Source organism: Sinohyriopsis cumingii, chromosome 2 (genome assembly GCF_028554795.1).
Source record: "Sinohyriopsis cumingii isolate HCF-2022 chromosome 2, ASM2855479v2, whole genome shotgun sequence".
Taxonomy (NCBI): Eukaryota; Metazoa; Mollusca; class Bivalvia; order Unionida; family Unionidae; genus Sinohyriopsis; species Sinohyriopsis cumingii.
Genome location: NC_142962.1, coordinates 93,409,650 through 93,434,234, shown reverse-complemented (window position 1 = coordinate 93,434,234; position 24,585 = coordinate 93,409,650). Strand labels below are relative to the sequence as shown.

Below are 24,585 nucleotides of genomic sequence, written 5' to 3'. Positions count from 1 at the left end.
ATTTAAAATAAAATAAAAAATAACGTAACAAAAATGGTGTTATCTCGGTTAAAAGTTTAAACATATTTTTCAAATATATACTGGTGCATGTTAATGCTTTTGTTACATTGTTCTTTTGGGGTGGGGTCTACACATACTTGTCTGTATAGTTCATTGTCTTTATTATATTGAAAATCATACAGGGTCAAGTATGCGCATTTACTCATCTTAATTATATATATATATATATATATATATATATATATATATATATATATATATATATATATATATATAGTTTAAAGAAAAAAGAAGAAAATATAAAACTAGCTTTGTTTAACCAAAGTCTGTTCATTCCGATTATTGAATGCTTTACACCTCAGTTTCATAAAGAAACTTCCAGATGTTACGGAATGATGTATGATCTTTTGACTGAATAATATAATTTGTTTGTTTGTTTTTTAGTTGTTCGAGAGACAAAGACATTTATATTTTAAATCCTTATATTCGCTGTTTAGTGCCATAGTAAAATTATAAGTACACTTCGTCGTAAAACTTTCATTCATGACAAGACCTATCAAAGATGAAATCATCAACTAAGCAGGTCAAGAATGATGCAAGTATGAATGGTTGTAACGTAAAAGTGCAATTGCCCTATGAAATCTAACACGCTCGCTCTAACATTTGATTGGTTCAGTGAAACTGGAAGGTAAGAACATAGCTGTTTGTGTATGTTGATGACAAAGTTTTTGTGAAAGGGAATAATACGATTCAAATTATTCTTGAAATTACTGTTAATCAGAGATTGTTTATTTGAAACACAAATAGACACTGTATAATGGCCATACGCAGTATTTATTTGATTCATCAGTTACGCTAGTGCTATTGAGGAGCAAATGGTGATTTAGAAGTACATGTTCTTTAGATATAGCCGAATGGATAATCGTTCATTTAAACAGTCAGTACTTTGAAATTATGTTATTATATTCAAGGTCTTGAATATTTAATTAATTAAATCGCATTATGTGAACTTTGAAGAGTTAACTGGAATTCTTCGTTAACAAGATTTCATTGATTATTGTATTATATTATTATATGTTATCAAGAAGCTTTATTCCCAATATCTTGGAACAGTTTCCGGATTAGTGAGAAATTGATAGTGCAGATGGAATTATTAGGATTACATTCTAGGAATTCATATACTGTCACTTTAAAAATTTATATATATTTTATTGTAATAAATTTATACTTTGGAAATCTTGAATGCTTGTATTGGTTTTACATGATCTTGTGATTGAAGTTTAACCCTCATACGTAACGCAGACGAAAATTATCGATCACAATGGGCTTATAATGGTGGCCAGGTAATAAACTTAGTCAGGAAAAGAGCACGTCGTTTCTAATCGTGACAATATAGGGTAGTATGGATTTGTTTCTCAACATTCGTATCTTTCTTTGTGACATAACAGCACGCGACTTTCATTTCGGAATGTACTGGATCACCCCTTTAGTTTGATCTTGTCCACAAATTTCTCCACGTACCCTAACATTGATTTTGCCGCACGTACTTCACGTGGCGTGTAAATAATGACTTTCCAACAGAATATCGATGTAGGAAGATCCAAATAAAATAACTTCCATTTAAAGGTATGAATAATCGAATTCTAAATAAATAACACCCATTACTGAAATAATCGGCGATAAACGCCTATATGACCTCTATGCTTTTGTAATAGATTTTTTTTTGTGGGTATAAATTCATTTTACTTTAGATTGTACTATATACTGATAGAACTAAATAAAACTTGTAGACTAAAAACTGAAAGTGTGATGTTGTAAAATCTATGATTTAGTTCCATTCTATAGCACAAGTCAAGATCATACGGTTGTATTGTCTTAATGTGCTGGACCTCTTAAGATGAAGTTTTTTATATATATAAATCTTTATTTAAAGTACTCCATGTTAAATTTTGTTCTTTAACTTCATAATGTATCATGTAATGTTCTGCAAATTACTAACATTGAAAAAAAAATCATTTTAGTTGTTTTATTTTTGCCTATATAGAGTGGTCTCGTTACAATACTATTTTAATTATTATATCTTTTTCCATTGTATATACTGGTCTGAATATGTTAATCTCTCTTTTCAAAAAGACACATTTATGTAGGGTAATTCTTTTATACTAAATAAAACATATATACCAAAATAATGAGCTCGTAAGTGATTTTCATTAGCATAATTTATCATGTGTTCATTAAAGTATGCATATTATTATTGAATCTCGATACTAAACAAGAATAAAAATAAAATAAATAGTATATTATTATTCAAAATAGTTTTATTTATATAATATAGCATTGGTCACTGACATGGTCCATAAATGCTGGCTCGAAACTTCAGTAGGTGACTGGTGGATTCCCGTTTCTCAACTAGGGACTTCACAGAGACATCCATTGTTGCTGGCATTTCCTCATCTGTTTATGTTGGTATATACTGAGTTTACCAGCAGATACCATTGTAACTTAAATTATCACCGTTTGTTTATTACTTTGTTTCATCGATGCTTTCCTAATAAAATTTAGATGCAAACACTAATAATGGGATCATTTGACGATGAACTGGCAAAGCCCTTTTGAAGAACGCAGTTATAATAATAATATTTTGTATGTTCTTTGCCAATTTGCTGTGTGTGTATGTTTGTTAGTGTAATTGAATATGTCGATATTTGTATACTCTCCTATTTACCGATAGAAATGCCAAGTTTAATATATATAATACTATGTAATCTTTAAAATATGCGTGTAAACAATATTTATTTTACTATTCTACATTTTATCTTTTCTTAACTTAGTAACTTTCTTTTAAAGAGACAAATTAATTTTCTAGATTTATATTAATTTTTCTCTTTGGTTGAAATATTCTACCAACATTTATGTATAACAAGGATGTACAATCTGTCTTATGTCAATTAGCATTATCTGAACCAGTCTGGCATTTGGGCCAAATCAGCCTGCAATGTTGACCCAATCAGCCTCAATCCGAATCAGCCAGCATTCCTTCTTGTAGACCTGTTTAACTAGCTTCACATTTAACACTGAAATCATGTTTTGGCATCCATTTATTATTTGACTATTACTCGACGATATTAATGAAGTGAACATTGTCATCATAAATAATTCTGCTTTCTTATTAGGATGATATACATATCATGATTTTATGTCCCCTGTTGATTCAGATTTTGGTAAATTGTTTTCTGTGACTGAATAAACAAAACGTTGTACATATAGAAGTTTTTTTTAAATCACATATTTTGTATGCTTCTGGATACTTTCTGGTTTTCTTTGTCCGATGTCATTGTAAAAACATGCTCAGTATTTCCATTAATTTTAATCTCTTAAATTTTTGGCTAGATGGTCTAATATCTGCTCCTTGAATCGAAGAAAAAAAAAATGTTTACATTTTTAATATTCGTCATCCCAAAGGTCCTTTTCTTGTTTAATGTCGCACATTATTCTTACTTGCATTGGAATCGGTAAAACAAATGCACATTTCATAATAAGTTTAGAAAGAGAAATATTGATTTTAAAATGAATTTGAAAACTCTACAAGCAAAAATATTGAAAATGGTTATCAAGAAGAAAACAAGAGCAGATGAGTTTCAATCAAAGAAGAGAAAAAATTAAGAGGTCATGTAAAATATGTTGATGTAGCTAATTAAAACCAAGATCAATTATGAACATTTTATAGAGAATATAAAGATATATATCAGTAAAGCAAAAAATAAACACGTTATAATGCAAGACGTATTGCACAGTTATGGAAGTAAATGAGCACAAATAGTTGTTAATTTAACAATTAAATAATAAAAAAAAAGAATAATATTGAGTCAAAGGCTGAAGAAAAAGTTTCCATTAGGTGAAATGTTTAAACAACTGATTAAAAGTAAAAGTGCAGCAACACTGATTTTTCTCCATCTATTGGTGTGAAAGCAGCAACACTTGATGTAACTGTAACAATGTTTTCAAACAATTTAACAGAATGTATGGCAGAGGGACAATTGGAGGTAGGTAGGCAATTTAGTTCAGAGACATTTGTTGAGAATGTTTAAAGAGATTTGAAAATTATTGCCAACAATTTATTTAACTAAAATGCAGCTGCAAGATTTCATGATATCAACGTCTGTGTAATTAGGTGGCTTGTTATGTAACGTGGAAAAGTTGCTTAGTTTTCTCTAATATTCCAATTTGCATATTCTTGCATTAATTACCTTTTCGTTCACAATTTTACTAAAATATATTAATATATTTGGTAACAAAAGAATTTAAAAAATCTTTTGATGAATTGCTCAGTTGCAACAGACTGTTTATAAGCTGCTATTATATTCATTATCATGTCAGAAATGATTACAGAATGTTTTCCTAGACTAAATGTATCTGATACCTTTCTTAACTTTTTGCTGTATTCAGTAATGCTGCCAGTCCATACTATTGTTTTATTTATCTTTGACATTTGAATAATTACATCAGCTGGCATTTACTTTAGCTGCAGGATGTGAATCAGGTGAACTACTATTTTTAAAAAAATCTTAAGTCCAGTATTTATTTATTATAAATTTGAAAACATTAAACTAAGCTCTTGGTTAGTTGAACTTTGACTACATATTTTTCTTTCAAATCACTAACACTTTATTCTTTATATTTATTTTGTTTAGTGTTCAGATTTTAAAATTAAGCAGAGGGTTTATACTCACTAATTAACACATTAAAGCATCTATCCATGGTGTTGACTTTTCCTAGTTTCAGTTTAGTATTTTCAATTGTTTTTAAAAAGTATATTTTAATGGATTGATCAAATGTGGTGCTTGAGTTTATAAAAAAGCTTTAGTATGCAATTATAGATAAAATCGAAATATTTTGTAAACATTAGTGGAACATTATGAAAGTTTAATTTGAAGCATAAAATATAGTTTATTTTGTATTGGTTAGTAAATATGAAATAGTTGGGTAATGGATGACTGATTCATAGCACCTGTTTTTTAAAAAAAACTTTGGTCTTGGTTATGAAAACTTTGATTGTTGTTTATTATTTTATTTTAAATTAATAAACATAAAATAGTTCGGTGATTGACTCCATGCTCCTTTCTTAGTTTCACAAAGAAAGCTGGGAGGCATACCTTTTTTTTTCTCTCAAATGTTTACCTTAATTATTGCATGCTGTTCACTGTTTAGTGTTTATTGTATATTTCTTGCCATATATTAATTATTGTTTATTGTATTTTGCTTATTATTTATTATTTGGAATTTACTAGTTTTTAATGGATGAGGATACAGATAGTGTTGCCAAGTTGTTTTGCTTGTGTTAAGTGTATATTGTAGTAATCTAAGAATTGGTGGTAGTTTTTGTTTATTTTTTCAAGCTCATTGCTTTACCATTTTAAAAAATTTATTTTATGGGAGGAATAAATTATGCAGTTGGGCCTAAAAAGGACTTAGCTACAATTTCAGATCAGCTAAAAATATTTTTGTTAAAAACTAGTGAAAAATTAGTTTTAAAACATACTTTGATTCACAATTTCCAAGGATTTATCCTACTATCCACAATGGCATATTTATTTCTGTGGATAGTAGGTAATTTCTGACTAGTATTTTTTAAAACAATTTAGTTAATTATTGGGTTATTGTGGCCTAGGATTAATAGGGTCAAGGTGGTTTCAGATATACTGTATTGTGCTGGGGGAGGAAGAGATGGGTCTTGAAGAGGAAAAGAACTGAAGTCTTCATCTAATACTATTCATGAACATAATTTATTGTTTAAACTTAGTTTCGTAAGATTATAGTCCATGGCTGGTATTGTATAATGGTATTTATTTGTATGAAACATTTTAAAAATTTACAGCAATGAAATATTTTAATATTATTACTACTACTACTAGTTATTATTATTATTATTATTTTATGTTGTTTCATAGTTATAAGCTTTGATTGTATGTGACAACCTAGGTCTTTTAAGTATATATCTGTCTACTGGTGAAGGACCATAACCTAGCTAACCCCACTGAACCATACTAATCTATTTTATGCTGATGGTATTGGATATGAAATGTTTTTCATTTAGCTCAAGACCAAATGCTTGTATGCATCTGTATACATTCTGCTATACCTGAAATCATGGAACTAGGCATGGGTTTGCATTTTAATCAGTACTACCACACTAAAGCAGTTTACCAGGGTCCATATTTCATGCTTACACTAACTTCAGCTAAATTGTGTCTTGTTCGTACTGAAATCATTAAATTAGATGATGGTCTACAACTCAGTCAGTTCCACACCCATACAAAAAGGTCAATGTGACCTATACTTTGTCATTTTCTAGCTTATGTTTTAGGTACATAGCCTTTTTGCTTGCAATGTACATACTGTTCTCTCTATAATCATGAAACTTGATGACAATATCATTGTATAAATAGGTCAATATGGCCAATATTTTAGGCATCACTGGAAGGTTAAATTTTGTATCTAGTGTTTCAGTTCCTATCATTATTCATGCTATAATAATGAAACTGATACTTATCTGCAATTTTACTACCACACCCATAAAACATAAACTCAACCTGACCTATATTTTATCTTTTACCGACTTTGGAAAAGTGTTTAGCATGCATTTTGCATACAATCCTACCTAAAATCGTGAAGCTTGGTGAGTAAATGCATTTTAATAAGAACTTCATCCCTATTGCTAACACTGCTATAGGTTATGAACATATGCTTCCAGTAACGACCTTAACAAATGTGGGGCCCGATTTGGATCATTTTGAAAAGCCCCCCTGGATTTACATGTGGGTCCCCCTTTGAGCATGCCATTTGGAAATAGACTTTTAAACATGTTTTATATTATATTGAACTCAAAATTTTCTTTCTTCACTTCAAAATTATTTTCTTTCTATAGATATATTTAAACAAATTACTAACATAGGCGCCCTTGTGAGCACAGGGCCTGATTGCGTCAAATCAGTCCTATCAGCCTAACCCTGGCCTTGCATTCTTCAGCAACTTTGCTGAAATTTTGTAACATTTCATTCTTGGGTGATATTTTTTTTTGATTCATGACAAATGGAATCATCTGTTAGTAATACACCCTTATAACCAAAGGTAGCAGTGACCTACATATATACTTCACGAACATAGGATAAGCATTGGTATCTTGTTCCCGACTATATAGTTTTCCATGTTAAATACATTATGTATATTTGATTTAATTTATATTTAATTAATAGTCTGTTTGATGGCTTTAAATTTTTTTATTCTTAATTTCATTACATGTCAATGTAATCTAATTTTGTTTACTAGGAATTTGATATTTTCCAGAAAATTCAGTTTGACCTGAATCTTTTCATAAATTCCTAATAAAAGAAACACTGTTTCTATTTTTGACCTAGTTGCTGACCTTGACTGGGGGTAAATAAAACTTTTTTAAATTTATTTTTGGTGTGTGAATGGTGGTGGTGAAATCGAGGCTGTACTGTGCTATGCACCATTAGACTTGTAGATACCTTCTAAATCATTCTAGAATGTGGTCAAGTGACCCTCATCAGGGAATCTGTTTTGCGTCAAGTTAATGTATAACCTATGTTTATATAGATTTTTTTCTCAGTTTGGTCTTTTACACTGGAAGTGTTTCTTTGTGACCAGTTTGGAGTTAATATTTTAATTTTTATTCAAATTATTTGGATTCTAATAGGATAATTCTTTTTCCTGGAAATATTTGTGTGTTCATAAAGAAATCTTGGACAAAGACATTTATTTAAATTTACTTCAGAAATTCAAGCATGGAATATTGTTTGTGGATCAGAAAAGAACTGTGAACACATCTGTACCATAAAGGCTAAAGTATACATCATCGCCTTCCATCTTTGTTTTTTTGTCAGGACAGGAATGTGAATTCATTAGAACTTTTCATTTCTAGGACTTCTAAAATTTATTTTGTGGATTATTCTTGGATTTGATTCTTAAAATTTGTAGTTAATTTTTCATTATTTTTCCAGAGAAATAAATTATTTGTTAAATTTTTAAAAGCTTGTCCTTTTCATTCTTTCTTTTGTTATTGTTTATTGGAGCCTAAACACGTAATAACATCCTGACCAAAACAGAAGGCTGTCTTGTCTTGACCAGTTTGGTTGAAAGTAGGAATTAATATATTTTTTTCATATAAATTGTATATGTATATATCATATATTGTGGAAGGTTACCTATAACATGTCAATATTGTAATTTACACATTAACTAGTAGACAAATTAAATGAGTGGGATCCATGCAATGGATGTGAGGCTTCTGCTGCAGTGACTATAGTGTTACTGATGTAAGATTTGCTTCGACTGGCTTATTCAAAGCCTATGACTTTCACTCATTAAAATCTGGCTTCAAGTGGTGAAAAATTATAAAAGCTTCAGGGACAAATTGAATGAACAATGATTAAAAAGAAGAAAAATGAACCCAGGTTTTTATCAACTCGTACTTTGATATAATAATTATTAATTTATTTTTTACATCTCTAATACTGTTAAGTAGCCAACATTTTGCTGTCAGGATCACTATAAATCTTAATTTAACATTTACAGAGACTACTGAAATCTTTGTAATCAAACTATCTAATCAGTGATTACATTCTGGTAAGTTACTAAGTAACAACAGTCATACCAGATGATGGATCAGAATCAGTTGTATAACTCTAACATGCATTTATGCAAGGATCATGTCAAACTTGATCCAATTCTGTTAGCTCTTTTGTAAATATGTCATTTAAATGGTTTTTCTATTTTTAGTATGGCAGCCATATTCAATAGTTTTATGAACTATTGTAAAGTCCTTTCTGCTAAGAAGTTTCTTTATCTAATTTGGTTACATTTTGTTTAAGCAGGTTTTAATGTTTTATTAAAAGTTTTTATCTATTTTTAGGAATGACAGCCATATTGAATATTTCGATCATCATTATCTGAAAAAATCTGAAATGTCTTGATGCTATAATGCTCCCTGTTCAATCATGTGCAAATTGGTCAAGTGGTTTTAGGAATAAATTGTAAATAACAATTGTGAAGAGACAACAAAAACTTTCTGCAATGAACAATGCTTGTGAAACTTTTCCAAAAACAAAACTTTCTTGGCATGTTGGACGGACAGACAAAACAAATGTAATCTCTCTTGCATATATGTAGGCAGAGTATCAACAACTCAAACAGTATCTCAATCTATAATTGGATTTAAAAAGAGATTTATGTATGTAATGTACATTTTATTTGTTTAGTGTAGAACATAAATGCATAATGTAACATGAATTTGCAAATATCAATATTTAAATTTAGTATAAATACTTAATATGTACAGTCACACATGTACAATATCCACAAACTATTAGAATTTTCCGGTCATGTTTTAAACATTACATCATACAAATATTACTGATGTGTAAATAATCAGAAATAACAACAGCTACTCATGCAGCTTACTAGTAGATAATATAATTCAAGAAATTTTGGTGACTTAAATCTTATCCAGAGACATAATCAGGTTTAGAAAAATACATTCAATTGCTTTTTGTACCTACCAACCTAACTGTACATAATATATGATAAAGACATAATAATCGCTCTTCACAGCCATATAGCTCAAAATAATTGCTGGCTGATTGGACCCAAAATCTGTATCAATAATGGTCTCATTATATTGTTTAAAAAAAATTCGCCCCCCCCCCCGCAAGTATAGAGAAAAAGCTGCAAGGTAAGTGACGTCCAATAATCGACCAACTGAGCTGCTATGGCTCCCAAGGTTCAAAAGTGTACAAGATAAATTAGCACTGATGCTCTACTGTTCAAGATAATATTTCTTCTTTTTAACTGTAGAGTGTTGACACCATCTCCTATATTCCTATGATTTCAAATTAATATCTGTGGGTGAATGTTTTTTATATTGACTTGGAAGTGGAGATACGCATGTTGTAAAGTCTAAATAATATCATAAGATCATCTACATGTATTTATACAGTTGACAAACAAATATAAGCATTCAGAATAATAATAATAATAAGCTCTCGTGGTCTATGATCAGAAGAATAATTGATAGTAATAATTATACTGAATAATATTTACTTTAGCAATGTTGTATTTGTTACTTGACTATAATGATTTTATGCCCACAAATGACCAACGAGATATCTGAGTTTTTTTTTTACAGCAGATCTGAATATTCACAGCAGTAAAATGTCTTCCAACAAGAATCAATAGATTATTCAATCAATTACCCAAATCCTATCTGGCAAAACACCAAGTAACAGTACTATTTAAATGTGGAAATGCACCATGCCTTTAGAACCAATATCCACAAGCATATAACTAAAATTTTGCAATTTCTATTGATATCTATATTTCTCATTTGAGATTTTAGTCCAGTGCAATATCTGGTACTTAGATTCAATCATTATATCATGATCTGGAATAATGAACAGTAACCAATCAGTGTAACAAGTGGAAGGTAAACAGCAAAGGTATGATTTTTATTAAAGCACAATGTTACTTTCTGGACAGTTGTCTTTTAGTATTACAGATGATAACATCTATTAGTCGCAAAAAAGATTCAGTGGTGCTAATTGCTAAATGGATATACATGGTTATGATATGGGTTGATATGTAAGTGATACAGGTGCAGATCACTTGCCTGGGTTAATATATTTCTCCCTATTCTGTAGGTGATGGGAGTCGTATAACACGGAGGAAATATATCACTCTCCCATGAACTTACAAGAATACATTATGTTGCAAAACCATTTCAGTAATACTTTTCTTTTCGTTGGTACAAACATTCATGGAAAAATATAGAATCTCTTGTACACTATCATACTATGGATGAGTGGCATCATATTCAAGTGCAATTCAATAATTAAAAACCATTTTAGTCTGCAGAATGCAAAACAAAAATTAAAGAGTACCGCAAAGGGCACATTACATGTCCTGTGTTAAAAAGTCATCTATAATTCTTATGATTATTGACCAAAGGTATGAATAGCTTCAAACCTTTGGCCAAGGTACTAAACAAACTAACCAAGAATTTACTCTACAAAAGTTTTTCTGCAAAACTATTATTTCCTTCAGCCACAATGATCTTAATTTGTTGACCCCAAAAATGATAAGACATCTTTCCTATATTAAGTGCAAGCTCTCCACACCAGCCATATAAAAACCATGGAAATGGTTAACACTAAACAGAAAAATTGGCTTTGTGTGAAAGAAACAACTGTCTATGATGACAAAAGGTATTACATGTAATAAGTCTTGCAAACTTTGTCATTGTAAGCCAAGTGATTGACATCAAGCACATTAAAGATTCATGCTGACAGTCCCACTACCCCCTGTTTTAAAAAGATTGATCGACACACTTAATATAAAGATACTGAAGTTACCTCAACAAGACTTGCAAAGTAAAATGTCTGAAGTGAAAAAATATATGTTCCATAAAACAATAACCATCACTTTAAAAAACAGTATACTTAATAATTCTAAGAAGCTAACTTTAGAATAATTCATGCACATGTCAATAAATCAAGTTCACTAAATTAATGAATGGTATAACCAAGTTTTGTTGATGGCATCAGTTTGGGAAGTTCTGGCGTTGAACGTTTGCTAGCAGTACTTAAATCCTTTTCACTACTCATGTGAAAATCATCAGAATAACTACCATCACTTAGCAATGATATGTTGACATTGTCTGGATCAGATGGCATGTATGAGCTAACAGATTCAGTATGAACTGAGTCTCTTTTAAAATCAAACTTCTTTTCTCTAGGGCGAATTCTTGGCCGGGGACTTGGGCTTGGCAGAGATGTTCTTGATCTCGGTGTGTCTGTTGGTGATGGCCTAGCAGTTGTGGTGTCAAGTTTTACAACTGATCTTCGCAGGGCTGGGATGGGTGATTGCTGTGAGGCAGTTGGATTCAACACTTGGAACTTTGCTGACTGGAGACTGGTAGCAGTATTGAGTTCAGCTGGCAAAGGACTGGGTGAGCGTGTAAGTGACTGTTCAGTAACATATGGTGTAACCTCAAAGGACTCTGAGTGTTCATCATCACTGACCAACTTTTGAAGCTCAGGTTCATCAGTAGAATGAAACTGTTTTGTATCAAAGTCATCTGTGGATTTAAAAAGCTGTGATTCATCTGCAGCAGATTGATTCTGTTTGGAGTAACGAGTAGACTCTAATGGATGGTATTCATCAATATCCTCAGATATGTTTAATGACTTGTTTGGTATACCTCTGATTGACTCTGGCATGCTGGTGTCTTTATCAATGAAACCTGGGAAATGGCTCTTCCTTGATTTTCCTAATTCTTCTTCTGATTCACTTTCATCATCATCCAGAGTTTGATCGCTTTCATAATTCATATGTGCACTTGGGATGTGCACCTCAATACTCTTCTGACTTCTGGAGCTTGAAAGACTCTCCGACATAGAATCTATCTTTTCACCATAGTTAATATCAGGGGAAGCAATATGTCCTAGATCAGGGTCTACTGATGAAGGTTTCTCCTTTACAATTTCCTCAGATTCATGCCCTAAAGTTAACTCTATGGCCTTAGCTTCTTTTTTGGAATCTTTCTGTTTACTCTTATGCTTTGGAGACTTGCTCCTTCTCCTTGTTTTCCAGGCAGAATTATTTTTATACTTATCTGCTCTTACTGGGGATTTCTCTGTGCCTGATTTTGATGCTTGCTTTACCGTCTCTGCTTCTGTGCATGCAATTTCACCTCTTTCCATTTCAGCTGCTTGAAGTCTTCTCACTTCTGTATAAGTGTCTGACAGATTTCCTGTATCATCAACATCAGTATCTACTTCTCTAGTTCTTTGAATCCTTTGCTTTTGTGCCTTTGCTATAGCCACCTCTTTCTCTATATTTTTCAACCATTCTGGGTTTCCTTTTTCCAACCGGAGTCTTTGAGTATGAGTCAGCCCAAAAACAAGTTGGCTCTTTTTAATATCTGTCCCTGGAGTTTGCCTAATCCAACCTTTCTGTTTTGGAACAACGTGTGATTGATGAGCACATTTCTTGTGACTCTTTCTGGTTTTCTTCCTATTTAATTTGCCCTCATCTTTCTCAGCAGCATCTTGTACATTTTCTTTTTGATCACTGCTCTGGTCTTTGAAAGACTGCTGTGGTTTTGTGCTAACTTTATGCAAGTCAAGTTTAGCTGACTGTTGTTTTACTGACTTTTGCTGAATGAACTGTACTTGCGTTTTCTGTTGCTGAATTGCAGACTGGAACTGTTGGTTCTTCAATTGTTCAACTTCATTCATTAGAGCAGTTAGAATGGGATATATATTGTCAGACTGATTTTGAAGACTGAAAAGTACACTAGGGGTATGTTGTTCTATAGGCTGACTATTGGCTACCAGTAATGATTTGCTATCAGCCTTCTTTTGCTTTTCAACTGACTTCTGATCATATTTCTGTTTTTGCTTTACTTCAACAGTTGGTTTTGAGTTCTCAAAAGTTTTTGTTTTTCTTTTTCCTTCCTCATCAGAAATACTTTCCAAGGAGACATCTTCCTCAAATACACTATCATAATCATCAAAAAAAGGTCTCTGAATTTTAACTGCTGGTTCACAGTTACTGTTGTAAAACAAAGGTGGTGGGCGATTGATATTTGGATTGATTATCAAATCATCATCGTCAGATTCATTATCGTTATCAAACTCAAGTTCATTTCTCAAAATATGCTGTTTATGCTTTCTCCTCTTTTCAGTTTGAGTGAAGTGAGATTTATATTCCTTTGCTGGCTCTCCCTTAGCATTTTCGTCCTGACCAGTGATTTCAACATGAATATTTTTATCCTGCATTTCAACTGTTTGGATCAATGCATCTTGTTTCTCCACATTTGTCATAGAGCCTATGTCACGTGTATTATTTAGTTTTTCATCCCTCTTCATAAAGGATGAAGATGGCATCTCTTGAAGCACACTCTCATGTCTATTTAATTGTTTTGGAACTGTTTGTTTATCTTTCTGGGATTCCCTCTGTGCAAATGCCGTTTGTGGTAAATGGGATATCAAACCAGGACCAAGGCTGAGTAATCGATATCCAAGAACTGCATACCCAATCTCCTTTCCCATTAGACTATAGATCTTAAACAAGCCTCTGTCACCATGAACAGCTGGAACTGTTATTCCTTGTTTCTTGACGTTAGAGCATATCGTGTTCATCACTGTGTTGAGCGGAATTGAACTTGTTCCAAGTAACTTTGGTACTTCTGGAAAAGTATCTATTACCATCACATACAATGGGATGCTTGAGAGGTGAGATTTTAAGGTTCTTATTGGCATTTTGAAGAGACACGATTTCCCTCGCTTAACAAGGAAATTTCCATCCCTGTCTTTGAGTTCGGTAAACTGATTAGGTACCTGGTAGTAAGGATCAAGTGAAATTTTCATTTTAAGTCGTTCTGCAAGATCGTCTTCGACATGACTGATTAGTATTGTAGGAAAATCCAAAAGTCGAAATGCAATAGCGGGAAATCTACAAGTGACGTGTGGCAAATAAAGTTTCTCAGCAACCAGTTCTAAGGAGAAAAGGGACTCTTTCTCCGATTCCATTTTGATAGGAATTGCACCAAAATTTTATGTCATAACAGATTTAGAATTTTAAATGTGCCATTAGCAATATTACTTTCATTTAGAAAACACTTCCACGGTGAAATTCGTTCCAGTGTCAACCATGCCTAAACAAATCTAGCAATTGGAGTGTTTTTAGTTTATTCATCAATTTGCTGAAGGAAAATAGTTGAGGTATGCCGATTATTTCCAGTATGGATAAATTACGGCCTTGAACTCAGAAACCGAGATGGCATTCAAAACATAAAGTTGCTTATGCATTATGTGTACAGAAGTGTCTTGTTTGTACGGCGAGAGTAAATATAATTTTACGAAAACTATTTGCACGGCTCCCGTATACCCAATCTGGCAAAGGCTATCCGCACGGCGACCGGTGTCTGCCACATAGTTTTGATTATGATAAGGTCTGCTAAAAATGAGTTAATTATTGTTGTACTTAATAACTGACGGTAATAGAAGAGGGTCTACACCACTTGCTGCATTAATTCTTTTAACGATCACAGTAAAAATGGTGACAACAAAAATACAGAATATTTTATAAAGTAACAATCGCGCGGTTACTGGTTCAAATAAAAGTATAATTTATGTTCAACAACGTACTCTGCAGCTACACCATCGTCTCCCGTAGACGGATGGATGCCAAGAAGAAGAAGAATTTATGTTAGTGTCTATCTGCAACGCCGCCATGTACCAGATTTGGAAGAGACCACTCGCACAACCACCGTGTGTCCACAATAGAAAAATCTATACACACGGCTACCAGCCAAAGCACTTGGGACGAGTCTAGAATATTCACAATGTCTAAGCTCAGCTAAACATCACAAATATATTTTTATTTGTACATGGCTGTCTTTTTCTAGTCTTCTTGCCTTAAACCGCTTGGTTTCAATGTTCTAAGGCTGCGTATCCTTTAAGATTCATTTTCTTTCCTGGTTTCGAAACTCCATTTGGGATTGTGAGCAGTTGCAATAAGTGTCTTATCACTGAAAGTGTGGCAGGGTGAGGAGAAGTGTTCTGCGACCGGGTTTCTGTACAACTTCTTTGTGATCCAGTCAGATCTATGAAGGTTGATCCTTTTCTGTTGCCTTTCAGTTTCTCCGACATACTGAAGGCTACAGATATTACATGTGATGAGATAAATTACATTCTCTGTTTTGCACGTTTTGTTTGAACCATGTAAAAAGTGAAGTGGGGCGATATAGGGACTAGGGGATTTTAATGTTAAAATAGGGGGTTTGCCTTATAGGGACTATTGGAATTTAACATGGAAAAATTCTTGATGCTTTATAGGGACAATGGAATTTAACATGGGAATATATTTTGGGCCTATATAGGGACAATGGGAATTTAACATGGGATATAGATTTTGGGACTATATAGCGACAAGGAAAATTTTTGATGCTTTGTAGGGACAATGGAATTTAACATGGGAATATATTTTGGGCCTATATAGGGACAATAGGAATTTAATATGGGATATAGATTTTGGGACTATATAGCGACAAGGGAAGGTTAACATGATGGGTCTGTATAGTGTTATGGAACAGGGGAGATTTATAGAACACAGATAATAGACAACAGACATTTTTAAAAAAAAAGAAATGTGGGCATGAAAGGGAATCTCTTTTCGATGCATTGGAGTGGCCCTAAAAAGGGCCTTTGGTTTTATGTTAACATACCATACTGTTAACATAGAGGGCACCGCTTAGGTCTACTTCTTGTCCTTAAACTCTGTCTTACTTCTGGACCGTAGATCATCATTTTCTTCAAACAACCTTGTCTTTCTACGTAGATTCTTCTTTTCCACACACAGGTATAACTTATCTTGACAATAGTCCAGGTAGATCGGACGTACATGGGTAAGTCCGTTCTAAACATCATTGAAGACACAAGAGTAGAGGATTCCACGTCGGTCCACATCTTGGTGACGAGAACAAATGAAGATGTGCAGCGAACTGCGAGTATTTATAGGGAGAGGGAGGATCGAAACGGATTGAGTTGATTGACCAATCCAAACACGCGTTACAAAATTCAGTCACCATTCGTCCAGTCGGAAAAAAAAAGCAGTCCGTGACGTCACACTCCCTATATAGAGACACTAGCGTTTGTGTGCAGTCAATCCATGCGACACAGTGATCATAAATATGACGGAAACTCAGAAGACAATGAATTGGGGTGCACCGACCGTGGAGACTACCCATGTGAACCCGGACTTACTTCCAGAAGAGGTGAATTGGGATTTTGTGGATTTTCTTTCGCAAGAATTTGTTCCTGAACCAGTACCTTCGTCACCTTCTCCTTCTTTACCACACGTGGAGAATTTTAAACAGAGACAGAAAGAAGAATTGGAGAAATTTATACAACAGCAAAAAGGAAGCGGAACAAGCTTTTCTCCTACAACAACAAGAAGAAGAGGTAAGAAAGAAACAAGAAGAAGAAGCAGCCAAGAAACAAGAGGGTGAAAGTCAAACCGTTACGGTACTGTTAGACATTTTAGCGGAGTTAAAAAGTCTGAAACAAATGTATCAGACTTCTTTATTACGACCGAAGAGAAAAAGACCTTCCCGAGCTAAACAATCCAACCCTGTGACAACACCTTCCATACCACCCTTAATAATTTCTACCAAATCATCATCATCGACAGTACACAGTCCAGAAGTAGGCCTTGGCCGTGGCAAAGGCTTAAGACAGTTAAAGTTGATTGCTTCTTAAGTTTGTTGTTTAAAACCCACCAAGACCCAAAGGCCCTTTTCAGGGCCACCCAAGTCTCTCGAAAAGAGATAGTATTTCAATGGCCAACATCAATTAAAACTCAAAAATCCCTTTTTTTTTTACCCCTGTAGTACGTGTGAATAATTGAGTGCATGAGTGTAGATTTATATTCTAAAAATCAAAACCAAGAGACACTTACGTTTTATAGACTGTTTATTCTGGTACAAATTTTACAATCCAAATCACAACACAACATAACATTTTAAAAAGTTCATAGGCTTCTTCTTCTTTTTTCTGTCTTCACTCTCTCTTCTTTTTAATGTCTTCACTTTGACAGCTTTTTACTCTTCATTCTCACTTTCTTCCTTCTTTTTTTCTCCTGTTTCTGTTTCTTCACCTGTCTGCTTTCTTCTTCCTCTTCTTCCTCTCCATATCTCCCCTCTTCTTCTTTTTCCTGTTGTTTCTTAGGGCAATCTGGAGACCAATGTCCTTTTTCTTGACAATGATAACAGGTATCTTGACTTTTGTCTCTTTTAACCCCGGTTTTTTTTTTTCACGGTCGGGACACTCTGCAGACCAATGCCCTTTCTTCTGACAGATTTAGCAAGTATCTTGACTTTGCTCGCGAAAGGAGGGTGAGTAGTCCGTCGGCTGGTCTGAAGAAAATTTTCTGATGACCCCTCGCAAAGCTCTGATGAAAAGTTCCATTTGTGTAGTCTCGTCCATTGTTCTGTTCGGTTTGAGAGTGAAATGAATAGTGGAAGGACAAGACACACACCCTTTATATAAGCTGGTCTGTCATGGATATAAAGTAACCCATGGTGTTTAAACTTTAGTCATTTGACTTCTTGCAGTCAAGATGAAACGATCCAATCCAATCGAAAAGAAAGGAGAAGAAGAACGTAAAAGACAGAAACGTCATCTATCGCCTCGTACCACTGCTGAAGTCTTGGCACAAATTCATGCCAGAATCCAAACCCAGAGAGTCTGCACCTAGCCCAAGTTCACCACCATTAGTCAACCCTGAAAAGTACTATTCCATTCGAGAGACGGAAAAGCGTACCTCTAGAAAATTTAGAACCACGGCTTACAAATACACGGTGAAGTTTAAAGATTTCAAGTCCGACGCACCGCTGGAGAAAGCAGAAGAGTTCATCACCGAGATGTGGGATTCTTTGCTCACCACACTCAAGCGACAATGTGAACCCAAAGAAGACGATCGCTTGAGACTTTCCATACAACACGACGGTTTGAAATCCCCTGTTTGGATCGCGTTTAGTAGCCTGCAGAATTGACCCATTCCAAAGTCATGGACAAGATTCAACACGTACAACAATCCAATGACAAGTTTGACATCACCGATGGAAAAGCCACACTGGAAATGACCCACTTCTCTCCTCCTCAAGGGACTGGACAACGCAAAAAGGTGTTATTGGTGAACGGCCTTCGCAGCCTTAAGCGTAGCCTCGTTCAAATTCACAACTCTAAAGACCACATGTGTTTAGCCAGGGCTATCGTGGTGGGACAAACCTATGCCAGCAAGAACGACACGGCAGAATGGAAAATGGTCTGGGAGAACATTCGAAAATCGAACCGAGCCAAACAACGAAATGAAGCAGAACTCCTGTTACAACAAGCCGGCCTGTCCAAAGACACACCCTGTGGCATTCCTGAAATGCAAAAATTGCAAGATGTCCTAGCTCCACGCTACACCTTGAAAGTGCACCCTCAAGAAGTGCGCGGACCTCTGTTGTTTCGAGGCCAAGACTTTAAAGATGGAAAATACATTCATCTCTATCATCACGATGAACATTTCGATACCATTACCAGTATCACCGCATTCCTGGGATACAGTTATTACTGTGAGAAATGTGACTATGGCTATAACAATCGAGAGCAACACAAACATTGCGGATCGAAATGCTCAGGATGTTTGGTCTCTCAACCCTGTCTGACCAAGGACAAGAACGAGTGCATTGTCCTGCTTGTCTACGTACGCTTGTCAGCCCTGCCTGTTACCAACAACATCTCAAGACACACGGTTCACAGCAGAAATGTGCTTGTCAACTCTTGAGATTGTGCCTCACGTGTGGACAAGGCATACTTAACAATAATGCCAAGGCACACGTATGTCCAGGAAAGAAAAAATGTCACATTTGTCACCGAATTGTGGACTTGGAACATCAATGCTACATGCAAAAATACCAACCCCAACAAGAGAAAGAAGATGGTCACAAGAGGAAGAAAGGCAATTTCATCTTTTTTGATTTCGAATGCATGCAAGAGACCGGCATTCATATTCCTAATTTCTGTGTGGCTCATCTAGCGTGCGAGAAGTGCATTCAAGAACCTATCTTCAGTCATTGCCCTCACTGCAGCAAGATTCCTGGAGGGCGTGAAATAATCTTTCGGGGACCGAACACGCTAGCCGAATTTGCCCGATGGGTCTTAGACCCCATTGACAAGACATGGAGCCAAGAGGACATCGAACGTTACGGAGATTGCCACGGTGATGGCTCATAATTTCTCCCGATACGATGGACAGTTTCTTCTCAGATACTATACGGAACAAGGCACCGAGAGTCCTAAAGTCACTTTGAACGGAGCCAAACTCATTTTCATGCAAGTGGGACAAGTGCAGTTTAAAGATTCGATAAGCTATTTGGCCATGCCTTTGAGTCGAATGCATAAAACGTTTGGAATGACAGAAATGGCTAAAGGGTACTTTCCACACTTTTTCAATACCGAAGTCAATCAACATGCCGTTCTACCCCATTTGCCTGAGGATCACTATTACGACCCCGACAACATGCGTACCGAACAACAAGAACCTTTCTACGCTTGGTACCAGGCCCATGCCTCCGACCCTTTTGACTTTCAGGATGAAATGTTAAAGTATTGTCGTTCTGACGTGGACATTTTACGACGTTGCTGTGGAAAATTTCGAGAACTGTTCATGGAACACGGAGGGGTCGATCCTTTGAAAGAAGCTTGCACCATTGCCAAAGCATGTTCCCTAGTCTACCGACAACAATTCATGCCTGAAAACACCCTAGCTGTCATCAGTCCTCAATCGACCAACTATGTCAAACGTCACTACTCGGTCAAAGCCCTACGCTGGTTACATTACTTGTGCGACAAGGAAGACAAATGGATTCAGCATGCCCGCAACGGAGGGGGTGAAAAGACCATCGGAACGTATTCGGTTGATGATTGGGACTTAGAAAACCCCAAGATCGTGTTCGAGTTTAACGGTTGCTTATTTCACGGATGTCCCGTCTGTTACCCTGACCGTGGCACTAAAAATCAGTTTTTACAACGAACCATGGAAGACTTGTACCAGGCCACTTGTCAGCGACGCCTAAAGTTAGAACAGCAAGGATATCAAGTGGTGGAAATGTGGGAACACGAATACGATCACCGTTTGAAATTCGATCCCGAGTTTAAATGCATCGTGGAAAGTTACCAGTTCATGAAACCCCTGAACCCGAGGGATAGTTTGTACGGAGGAAGAACCAATGCCACCTGTTTGCTGTACCAAGCCGACGAAGAGAAAGGAGAAGAAATCAGATACTTGGACGTGTGTTCGCTGTATCCCTACGTGTGCAAATATTGTCGCTTTCCTGCAGGACACCCACAATTGTTAACGGAACACATCGACCAGAACCACATTCGACAATACGAAGGCTTAATCAAGTGCAAAGTTTTGCCTCCCACCGACTTGTACCATCCCGTGTTACCTCACCACTGTCAAGGAAAACTGATGTTTCCTTTGTGCCGTACTTGTGCCGAAACGTGCAACCAAGACCAGCCTTGTCTGCACACCCAGGAAAAACGTGCCTTGACGGGTACGTGGGTGAGCGTAGAATTGTTCAAAGCTCTGGACATGGGATACCAACTGTTAGAAGTGTACGAAATTTGCCACTTTCCCAAGACACAACAATGTCACAAGGGTGACCCCAGTCAGAACGGCATTTTCGCAGACTACGTGGATGCCTTTTTGAAACTGAAACAAGAAGCCAGTGACTCTCCTTCCTGGTGTCACACTCCCGAAGACCAAACGACATTCAAAGAGAAATACTGGGCACAAGAAGCCATCGCTTTAGACCACATCGAGAAAAACGAAGGCAGGCGATCGTTTGCCAAAGTGATGTTAAATTGCTTGTGGGGTAAAATGGCACAACGACCGTGTTTACCCAAGACGGAATATTTGACAGAACCTTCCCGCTACTTCCAGATGATTCACGACAAAACCAAATTCATGAAACACGTGGACGTAGTTCGTGAGGATTTGATCTTAGTGAATTAGGAAGAAGATCTGGACTTTGTAGAAGCCGACGAATTTGGAAATGTCATCATTGCGGCTTACGTGACAGCTCATGCTCGCTTAAAATTGTACGAAGCTTTAGAACTGTTAGGGGAACGTGTCCTGTACTTTGACACGGACAGTTGCATCTACATCGATCACCCGAGTCAACAGCACCCTGACATCGAAGGAGATCGTTTAGGAGCCTGGACAGACGAGTACCACGACGACAAGATTCTAAGTTTCGCAAGTGGTGGTCCTAAAAATTACGGCTACGAATACCGGGACAAACAAGGAGAAGTGCACGCGAAGTGTAAAGTGAAAGGATTGACTCTGAATTATCGTACCAGTCGAGTGGTGAACTTTGGCGTATTGAAAGAAGCCTTGCAGTCTGGAAAAGATGAACACTTTAGAGTGACCACCTATCAACCAAACAAGATTGTACGTTTACCCACTCACCACATCGTCAGTCGACCCTTGGAAAAAGTCTATCAGATCGTGTACCAGAAGCGAGTGCGACTTCCCAATCACTTTACGTTGCCGTATGGACGTCTCGGTATTGGTCTGTATATAAAAAGGGATAATGTCCAAGATCGATAGTTCATTGTGACTACCAAGACCAAGCGAACAAGATGAATCCTTTGAAAGAGACATCGTTCCAGTTTGGGGATTGTAAAAAAGTTTTACCTTCCCCTAGTGTGACTAATATTGGATAGATAAGACCCATGTATTGCGACGGAAAATGTCCGGAAGGAAACTGCAAGTGTCCATGCGGTTACCATTGTAATTGCGTAACGGAGTTTGCAGACGAGTGCGATTGTGAGTCTTGCGATGTGAGCGATGCTGTACGTTGTGACCTTAGCGATGCCGTAAAGCATCATGGGAACCTTGTTCTCACTACTCCTATCATGGAAAGTGATGCTGTGCGTGTCAAACCTGATGGATGCAAAATCGATGTCCCTGGTCATCATGGACACTTTATTGAGTTTCATGGTCAATGTGGATGTCAACCTTCACGTCTACCACCCTACGGATGTCATCCAGCCCTGAGCAATCTCCTGTCCATGTCACCCCTCCCTCATCGAAACGAACCTGTGAAAGACGAATATTCGTTCCCTGTGCGTTTGTCTGAATACTGCAACTTTGAAAATCGTTTTCAACCGTTCAAAGGAAAATGGCCTAAGTATCTGGGAGGACCAACCCCCGAAGAATTAGCCAGAGCCGGATTTTTCTACTTGGGCGAAGGAGATAAAGTCAAGTGCTTCAGTTGCGGTGTGTCACTTCACCACTGGGAACCGCAAGATTCAGCTTACCTGGAACATGATCGATGGTCTCCCAGTTGTTACTATTTACCTTTAGTAGGACAATATATTTAAATGGATACTTTACAAGAGAACATTCGTGCTTTGCCTGCGGAATTGAGAGAAAGCATTTACCGAGAACTGGTCATAATACAAGTGAAACGTAAAAAACAGTTGCATCCGTTACGTCACCGGTGTTTCAATCATTGGTACCTGAATGCTATAAAAGGACTGATTCGTCAGAAAGTGTTTCATTGATCAGACCTTCATCAACTACCCCATGGTTTTAAAGAGGATTGGCTTGTTATTGATGATTCTATTTCTTACAATGTAAACATACTGCACCGAATTCCAGAAGAAGAGTTAAAGAGTTACCAACATCTTTTACGCAACGTCAACTTAGTGAAAGAGGAAACTGCTGAACGAACTGTGATCTGTAGGTTAGTAATTGAACCTTTTAGATTCGCTACTGGAGTAAAACCATGTCTGTGTAGACAGTACATTTCTTGTGTCAGGCAAAATATGATTTAGTATGACCTATTCATGGATACTTTACAAGAGAATATTCGTGGCTTGCCTGTGGAGTTGAGAGAACGGATTTACCGAGCACTGGTCAAAATTCAAGAGAAACGTAAAGAACAATTGCATCCGTTACGTCACCAGATGTTTAACCACTGGTACATAAATGCTATAAGAGAACTGATTCGTCAGAAATTGTTTCAGTGGTCAGACATTGTTCAACACTTTGAGGTCGCAAACGATCGACATGTTCATGTTTTTCGTTACTTTCAGATAGACCTACTGCAACGAATTGAGGAAGAAAAGTTGAAGAATTACAAACATCTTTTATGTAACATCTGTTTAGAGAAAGAGTAAACTTCTGAACGAACTGTAAAACGAACTTTGGAGTGTAGGTTAGCACATGGAGTATTTAGATTCCCTACTGGAAAACGAATATCTCTAGGCAGAAAGTACATTTATTGCATCCGAAAAAAGAGTATAAAAACAGGCTGCCATGCCAAAGCTTTTATCACATGTGTTTGAAGAGATTCCGTGGAAGGAACTCATTGACAATATTCAAACCGTGGATCATTACCATCAATTATTACAAGAACTGTTTCCGTTCAATTTGGGTCGACGTGTGGTGTGTGTCTTAGTGACTTGTTTTCTGGGATTTCGTTTACCAGCCGATTCCTTGTGGAATCTTTACGAACAGTACTTACCACCCAAATGGCCTTAAATGTTCACGAAAGATTCCTTTTGCTCAAAGCCTTGCGTTTTCATCTGGATACTTCTCAACCTCTACGGGAAAAAAAGATTCGTCAACTTTTACATACCGAAGACGTGTATGACGATGTGTGTGTAGCTTGTGACTCACACCTGCATTGGACAGATGTACGTGCCTGGAAAAAAGGGGGTTTTGAGGGTTGGATCCAAGAAGTGGCCCAGTATACTCGAGAGTTGTGATCCTTCCTTTCAACGTCCAAAGAAAAAAATCACTTTTCAACCTGTGTTAGTGACAGTACCAGAAGAAAAACTCGTCACTCAGAACAGAACTGTCGTGGACATTCCTGAAAGACCATTTCGGGAGGACACTTGTGTAACCTTACCCCTGTTGAACTGGTCAGAACATTGCCTA

The 24,585-nt window shown here is 36.1% G+C and overlaps 1 protein-coding gene across 1 annotated transcript; it reads right to left on the bottom strand.

Moving 5' to 3' along the window:
- Positions 1-9,245: 9,245 nt before the first annotated feature.
- On the bottom strand, positions 9,246-15,406 carry LOC149805382 (uncharacterized). The gene has a single exon (XM_089949864.1). It carries the CDS (start codon positions 14,607-14,609, stop codon positions 11,580-11,582), a length of 3,030 nt encoding a protein of 1,009 aa, XP_089805990.1. The 5' UTR covers positions 14,610-15,406; the 3' UTR covers positions 9,246-11,579.
- Positions 15,407-24,585: the final 9,179 nt, after the last annotated feature.

What these genes read in the sequence shown, in the direction of transcription:
- LOC149805382 (XM_089949864.1), bottom strand. Translation starts at nt 14,609, where the DNA reads ATGGAATCGGAGAAAGAGTCCCTTTTCTCCTTAGAACTGGTTGCTGAG.